The 8,255-nt window shown below is 46.7% G+C and overlaps 1 protein-coding gene across 1 annotated transcript in view; it reads right to left on the reverse strand.

The window, feature by feature from the left end:
• Positions 1–243: 243 nt before the first annotated feature.
• The window catches only part of PSMC2 (proteasome 26S subunit, ATPase 2), an 8,294-nt gene continuing 282 nt past the window's right edge, over positions 244–8,255 (reverse strand). Inside the window, exons 2-12 of the mRNA XM_026046383.1 lie at positions 6,641–6,678; positions 5,305–5,386; positions 4,275–4,374; positions 3,897–4,028; positions 3,225–3,297; positions 2,983–3,078; positions 2,613–2,777; positions 2,111–2,198; positions 1,240–1,442; positions 602–698; positions 244–517 (exon numbers count right to left, since the gene is read on the reverse strand). Coding sequence (XP_025902168.1) covers positions 360–517; positions 602–698; positions 1,240–1,442; positions 2,111–2,198; positions 2,613–2,777; positions 2,983–3,078; positions 3,225–3,297; positions 3,897–4,028; positions 4,275–4,374; positions 5,305–5,386; positions 6,641–6,678 — 1,232 coding nt within the window. The 3' untranslated portion in view covers positions 244–359. The remainder of the gene's footprint in view (positions 518–601; positions 699–1,239; positions 1,443–2,110; positions 2,199–2,612; positions 2,778–2,982; positions 3,079–3,224; positions 3,298–3,896; positions 4,029–4,274; positions 4,375–5,304; positions 5,387–6,640; positions 6,679–8,255) is intronic.

Genomic DNA, 8,255 nt, shown 5'->3' on the forward strand with positions numbered 1-8,255 from the left:
GCCAGGGCTCTGGCACCCTCACACCAAACAAGTTCTTCCTCACATGCACATGGAGCTGCCTGGGTTTCCACTTGCACCCATTGCCCCGTCACTGGCCACCCCCAASATGAGTTTYGTCCCCCTCYTCCCTACATTCTCCCCTCTTCTACCTGGCYTGAAAGCCCCTGTTTGCTACCTGTGGCACTGGAGCTCTGGAGCAGCCGGACTGCACCAGTGCAGGACACAGTCACACCACACTCCCACTTCTTTGGAACACCCCATTTATTTCCAGCTTCCGTGAACAAGGAACACATTACTACATGTGGACTTTTGCCTAAGAGGAAGTTTAACAACAGGAACGGGAGAAACATTCCACAGCGTTAGTTGTAGGTCATGTAGCGGGGGGTAGCGCTGAATTTCGCGTACGATTTAATGACTTTGTTGACGGCCTCCAGGAAGTCCTTCTCGGTGGCGATCTTGCGGCGCGCGCGGATGGCGAACATGCCGGCCTCGGTGCACACGCTGCGGATCTCGGCTCCTTCCAAAGCAGGGGACAAGTGAGCTCAGAGTCCCCACGCGCCGCAACGAGGCACATGGAATGGCTTAGAAAAGCCCGGCTTACCTGTGCTGTTAGGACACAGCCGAGCCAGCAGCTCAAACCTGATGTCTCTCTCAACGCTCATGGAACGCGCGTGGATCTTGAAGATGTGAGTTCTGCCCTGGAAAAGATGGGAGGACAGAAGTGTTCACCCTATGGAAAAGATCTGAGCGGCTCTCAGCGTGTCTGTCTCCTCCAGAGCAAGGACAGGTGGAAAATACAACTCTTGGTTGTTGCCCAGCTCCCATTTCCTATGTTTGGAGTAGGATGTTTGAGCAATGGAAAACTATGCGTTCCTGAAGCAATTAAGGAAACAGCCAGAAGAGCTTTCATGTCAGAAGTGCCAAAAGAAATCTCGCTCAAGAAACCAAACTAACCACACTCCAGCTTCAGAAAAAAGCACGGAGCAGGTTAAAGGATTCCTTATCTGTTGAGCTAGAAAAGTACAGTGAATATAGTGTTTTCCATGGCTTCCCCAACAGAGATGGACTCCCTACTATGTGGGAAAGCCTCTCAGAAGCAGCTTTAATCCCCTAGATTTCTAGGCACGTTGCACACGATGGTGCCACGTTCGTTAACTCTTCTAAACTGCCTCCAGACAATGAGCGAAGGAAAGCTCTCGTGTCTGCACACACACAAYGGGAAAAGGGAAGAGCTCTGACCTCGGGGTCCGGCAGGCTGAACTCTATCTTCCTGTCGAGCCTGCCAGGCCTCATGAGCGCTGGGTCCAGGGTGTCGGGCCTGTTGGTGGCCATCAGCACCTTGATGTTGCCCCGGGGATCGAAGCCGTCGAGCTGGTTGATGAGCTCCAGCATGGTCCTCTGCACCTCGTTGTCGCCGCCRGCGCCGTCATCGAAGCGGGCGCCTGTGGACACCCCACGGACACCACACACCGTGGGCATGAGTGGGGGACACGTCCTGGCCTCGGGGTGCGGCCACTCGCAACCCGTGTTTGTGACAGGTTTAAAAAGGGGGAGGGGATGSTCTCGAGATGTTTCAACCCAAAGGAATCTGCATTTGCATCGGTTGCTCTGCACTAAACACCCCTCCCAAACATTACAGRACTCATCTCCCTGCCTGGTACCTCACCAAGCTGGGGAAACATGAATATATTTGGTTTTTTTTCCCTCYCCTCAATCAAAATCTTCCCCCATTTGCCTGTGTGAAAACTGCTCTGCTCCCCAAGGGCTGCAGTACTTCCCCTGGGGACACCAACCCCCTGATTTTCAGGCAATATGAAGGCCAGAAGCAGGTTTAAGCTAGCAGTACTTTTTCTAAGCTAAATTTTAAATTGTACAGCTAAAATTGAAACCTCAAGGCTGTTCCAAATATACAGAAACTTTCTCAGCTGGGCTAAGGATTTTCAAGCTACATAAAYCACTTTCTGATAATTTCTCAAGCAGCAGATATGTCCATACTGCTAGTGGTTTTGCTAAGCATTCAGATAAAAAAGAGAATCCCAGAATTACAATATGAAAAGGCAGTTGGGAAGGCTGTCATACAAGCCTGGAGCTGTGCGTGCCACACACGTACCTCCAATGGCATCAATTTCATCGAAGAAAATGAGACAGGCTTTTTTAGTCCTAGCCATTTCAAAGAGTTCACGAACCATTCGGGCTCCCTGGAAGCAACATGAGATCTTGTTAAGGCCCATTCAAGGGAAGGCATCAAAACCAGCCTTCTCACACTTCCAAACCATTCTACATTTCCCGTGATAAAACACTTATCTGAGCACGTATGAATTATCAGCCATTCATAAACCCGAGGGCAGTTTGCAAAGGAGAGACACTCTCATGATGCAGGAGGAGCAGGGGAGCATCCAAGTGAACCAGGACCAAGTGCACATGACACAGCTGAGAACAGAATCCTACCCTCCTGTCCTCCCAAATCACAGCTTATTTCCATTCTGCAAGGAACTGCCATCCTGCAGTGCTCTGCCACCATCCCTGGTATCTCCAGCATGCAAGAACCTGCACCCATCCCTGTCACAAGGGTGCCAGGCCTCTGCAGGCGGGAAGCCCCCAGCAGCTCTTACCTCCCCCACGTATTTCTGCACCAGTTCAGACCCAATGACTCTGATGAAACAGGCGTCAGTCCTGTTGGCAACAGCCCGAGCACAGAGCGTTTTGCCTGTTCCAGGTGGCCCGAACAACAGGACTCCCTTGGGAGGCTCGATTCCCAGGTTAACAAATCTTTCAGGCTGTAATGGTGGTAAAAAAAGGAAAAGCAAGAAAATCAGTGACAAGAAASTGATACCAGCCAATTGATACCATTTGTTAAAGCAGTTATGCCCATTTTCACTTAGCTGTCTGCATTCAGCTACACTGCAACAAGAAAAGAAAACGAGAAAATAAGAGGATGATCAAAATCATAATAAGAAAAGCATCAATCTGGAGGTTGCTTACATGAAGCAGGGGGGTTTCAACCACTTCTCTCAGCTTTTCAATCTGCTCTTTACAACCACCCACATCACTGTAAGTGACATCAGGTTTCTCTTCTACCTGTGTAGCAGAAAGGGGAGAGATCAGCTGAACAACCTGATGCAGCCTCTTCTCTCCAGCCTTTCAACAGACCATCCCAAAATGCAGCCACAGGAATCAAGATTACAAAGTGGATAAATGCAATGATAGGTAAAGGCAGCTCTCACTTGCATCATGGTGACTGTGGGATCAATCTTTGGAGGCAAGGGAATGTGGATCTGATACTTGTTTCTGTCCACCCTGGTGAGAAGACAACAATATTATATTGGCRCCTGTTAATTAAAGGTCATGAAGAAACAATTTCAATTTTGAAAAGGTTGAATTCTTAAATTGCTATATTCTCTGGCATTGAGGGAGCCCAGCCCTAAAAGCCAACACTCTGAGCTAGAAACTAGAACTCCTGTTTGGCAGGAAAGCACAAGAGYTCCAAAAATATTAATTTMAAAGTATTYTGAAAATTAAACCTCACAATATTCMACTGARCAAATGGGAAAAATATTGACTCTAAAAATCCAAAAGGACCCTCTTGTCCTCCTATGCAAACGTTCTTGCAGACACCCTGTGCCCACATAGACTGCCCAAGAGCCAGGGTCCCTGAAGCTCTTGTCACACTTTAGGTCTGAGCTGCCTTTGTTTGCTTCTTGTTTTCCTCAGAATGAAACCCTCCCGGCGGGGCACGCAGCTTTCTGGAAGCTGTTCTCTAATCACCAGATTTTGTAAATACAATTCCCACCACTGAAGAAGAGTTGAAGACAGCTGTTGCCATGTCAAAGTGATGGATCACATGAGAAAGAAATGAGAAAGACTGAAGCTAACACCGTTGTGTTGACTTCACTCACCCAACTCTCATGCCTTCTTCTATGTCAGTAGGTGCCACCTGGTCACTGAGATCCACCACAAACTTAGCAAACTGCTTGACATTGATAATGTACTTGGGATCCTCGGAGTCTGCATTGATTATCTTTGTACACCTGGCACAGGACAGACAATTAACACCMCGAGGTAAACGAGAAAACTGCCTTGTTATTTGCAGAAGCCTCAGGRAAACAATGTTAGAAAGAGCCTGTACATTCTCCAAACGTGTTCAAATAGTTATTGGGATTCTGTTATAGTATCACGAATCTGTTGGAGGAGTAACTAGAAGTCTACACATAAGTTACTAGCCTTATATTTATACGGCTGAGGAGCTGTGCTGGAAATAGGGACCGTGCACCTACCTTGCAACCTGYAAAGGCTGCTCACTTTGCAGAGTTTGCTTGTCTGCAGCAAGATCCCAGAGGGCTGGAGGAGCCAGGCCGGTGTCCGACTCCTTGATCCCTGCACAGAGCACAGACGAGCTAAGGGAGAAGCCCCCAGCTTCAGCAGTCCCTCCTTCACCCTCCAAGCACCGGTCACAGAAACCTGCAGGAACCTTTCTGAGATCATACACACATGCCCCCACACACACACAAAAAAACCTACTAGATTCTCTTAAAAAAAGACCCAGTTTCCAAAAGAAATAAGGCACCAGTCTCTCCATCCTCTGGAAAGAAATGAACAGCGTGTGGACTATCCCAACCAAGTAAATATCTCAAGGATAACTGTGTTTCCCAAAGTGTTAGAAAATAAAAATCACTTTGCAAGTGATTTCACTGAGAGAAAAGCTTTAGTGCAGGATACTGGAAACTAGGGAATTCACAGGGTTGGAAAAATATAAACCTTCCAAGTCACGGGTATGAGAAGCACGATTTCCACCACACATGAAAAAAAAAAACACAAAAGGGATAGAAAAATAGAGAAGAACAGGATAAGAAAGAATAATTCTATTTGGTCTTCTAGGCAGGTCTTCCACATTGATTTTAAACACTGAGTTTTCTGACAGTCTTTTCTTCCTTACCAAGGGCCAGCACCACTAGCTACGTGGTGTTTTTCTGCAGCCTGTTCAAGGTCAATCACCACTAAAGTGCAGTTTGATGCACCTCACAACTTAATGAGGGACACAATGAGGGAAAAAGCCATTTGTTGCCTGGTGCTTTATCACATGTACAGATTACCTAGCACTGATTAGGGTCTGTAAAAAGATCACAACCTATAAAGCACAAGTTCTGTGAAAACCATATAAAGAAATACAGCCTTTTTTTGGAAAAACAACAATAAACTAATGCAGTTGTTCAGAAGTCAGCTTCTTAAAACATTTAGATACAGATTTAGATTTAAATATATATATATAGCTCTTCTATTGAAACTTAGCTTAAGAAGAAAGGGTACCTGTAAGCTCATTGATTTTCTTAAGAAGTTGCTGAATGTCATCTTCTACTTGCTTGATCTGCCTTGAGTATGTGCTCTGGCCCTGGAATACAAGAGTCACTGCACAGSCCTCATAACGCAGATTATGTTCAGGAAAAAAACATCAATAGTCACTTAATAACAAAAGGCTCCTTAGATTATCAGGATCTATCTATAACTAAATCCCATCGGGATTACAAACAGCTATTGACCACAGCCAAAAAGATAGCAGAGAGCTCCAGCAACAACTTATCTGTCCATCAAAAATATGGAGTTACCAAGTACTGTGACACAATTCTGACCACTGCTCACGTGGAAAATTTTCCTCTCTCGAAGCACCAGGGATTTGTATTTCCTTTTAAAACTGTTCAGCCCCTTTTTCCTTTTTTTTTTTTAATTTTCTAAAGCTAAAAAAAATATTTAAGCTACACACAGAAAAGGTTCCATATGCATTATCCAAATATCATGGGAATGCAAAATTGAAAAAAAAATTTTTTWAATTAAAACTGTCCCCACTGTCCACAGAATACAGCACGAAGATCATGGGGCAAACTGCTAAATCAGAAGCCTCATAAAATGTTCACATTTGATAGACTGCTTTACTAGAGTGTCCTGCAGAAAAGCCCCGGATTTCACTTCCAGGAATTCCTTCAGATCAGTTTGGCAGCAAAGGAAGCCACAGAGGTCACTGAGTCCTCCCACAGTTCCAGAGTTTTGCAAAGGACTCCTGGTCTCATTAAAACTCAGACTCCTGGCAAACATTTTCAAATCAGGAATCCACTGACCTGCAAACCTCATTTTTATGAGCTGCTCTTTCACAGASAGCAGCACTTGCTGGTGGAGGGAGGAATTTGCTTTTTAAGAACGTGCAACAGGCCTCCCAAGATCACATTATCCATGGATAATACCCGTGTACCTCCACTAACAGGTGGAGCTGATAACAAGCAACTTTGCCAGGGAGGACGGGTCTTAAATATATCATTTCTTACAAAATAAGGCAAAGAGTTGGTCAGAGAAAGAACATGACAAGAGCAGTGGCCGTTTGGCCTCTATGGCAATCTGCTACATTAAAAGAATTAAAAAATAATAAAAGAAAAACTTCCTTATTCCCTGGCTATCAATACTACTGAATTACCTATAGGCTTTGGGATTTCTTTCCTCCTCAGGAATGGAAACAGAGAAAAGGTTTCAGCAGGGCAGAAAGGCAGTAAGAGAAGTAGATTTACTAACTACTCCCTAAACAAATATCCCTGCACACTCTGATATGGAATTCACAGCTGAAGTTGAACATTTTTTTTAACACTCTCCATGGACTTACGTAGGTTTTCAGCAAGGCAATGTCCCCTTCATCCAACGCTGAAAAGAAGACAGATAGGGCTCAGCGTCAATTAAAAAAAAACAGCAGGAGTAAATTTGCTTCTAAACGTGAAAATATACATTTTAAAGAGATTATTTTAAGGTTATAGCCTTGCACTAAAATAAAGTAAACCCATGAAGTATTGGATAAACATTAAAGARACATAAAGCAGGGTTTTGATCCAGAAGGAGTAGCTGGAGGCCTCTGTATGGCCACAGATTGACAGGCTGTTCAGAGCACAGCCTGTTAAATTTAATAAAATTTAAGCAGCTGATCGACGTGTGACAGTGCAGAAAAGAAACTGATGGCAAAACTTTACCTTTTAGACTTCAAGTGTTAAAAAAAACCACACAATTAAAATAGAAAATGTTCAACACTTTCTTCTCATTCAGAAATGCCCTTCATGAGTGGAGAGAAGCAACCGCACCAAAGCTGGACTCAGTAACTGTCCCRTGGATCCTGCATCCCCCCTGCTACCTAACGAGAAGCTACTGGAAAGATCAGAGATGGACACAGCCCGGAACCAGTAACTACTGGTAACTACTACTAACCAGTAACTACTACCAGATAACACTGAGCTGTCATATTCTAAAACGCATAACTTCATAATGATGATTATAGGTTAAATGAGTAGTTCTATCATCAAATATCGTCTCTCCAACGAGAATGGCCAAAAAYGCGACTAATACCCAGCGCCACCCCCGCCACCGCAGGGGTGACATTTGTCATTATCAGCTCCTCAATTGCTTCCTTTCTGTGAGGATCTGTGGAAACACTTTGCATCGCTGTGAACTCTGAGCCACTTGTGGCACAGGGGGAATCCTCTGGTTTAATCGGGAACTTGGCCTCCTTCACGTGTGTTGAACCTTCCTTCCCGTGTATTTGAGGACGTCACGCGGCCCTGGGAATTCCTGCATGGCAGCCAGCAGACACCCAATTCACGGGTTTCAGCACCAAACCCCGTGGCTGGGACTCCCGTGGGGGCTTCCTTCCCGTGTATTTGAGGACGTCACGCGGCCCTGGGAATTCCTGCATGGCAGCCAGCAGACACCCAATTCACGGGTTTCAGCACCAAACCCCGTGGCTGGGACTCCCGTGGGGGCTCCAGGGTCCCTGGGACTCCCGTGGGGGCTCCAGGGGGCTCAGTTAGGAGCAGTTTATCTCCACGTTTACCTGAACAGGCCTTTGGCGTCCGCCCCCTCCTCCCCAAGTCACCCTGTTTGCAGACGCGGCCTCGTCCTCATCCCATCATCCCTGGTCCTGATCCCGCCATCCCTGGCACTCACACGTTATGTTTCCTACTCCTGCTCTGCCCGTTTGCAAGGAAGGGCACAAAACGGGCCTCGCTGGGGGTCTGGCTACGACCCGAGCTACCCGCCGCTTCGGCGGGKCCTTTTCCGTGGCGGCTCCCTCCCTTCCCGGCCATTCCCGCCGCTCCCCGGGCACTCCGAGCAGGGCACGGCCGCGGTGTGACACCCCCCCTGCGGGGGCCGCAACGGGACCCCCTTTCCCGTCACCGTCGGGAGCCACGGCGCCGGGGGCGGTTAACCCCGTTTCTCCCCGTTTCCCCCTCGTT

This window comes from Nothoprocta perdicaria, unplaced genomic scaffold, assembly GCF_003342845.1.
Source record: "Nothoprocta perdicaria isolate Ctin4 unplaced genomic scaffold, notPer1 scaffold_44, whole genome shotgun sequence".
In the NCBI taxonomy this organism is placed as follows: Eukaryota; Metazoa; Chordata; class Aves; order Tinamiformes; family Tinamidae; genus Nothoprocta; species Nothoprocta perdicaria.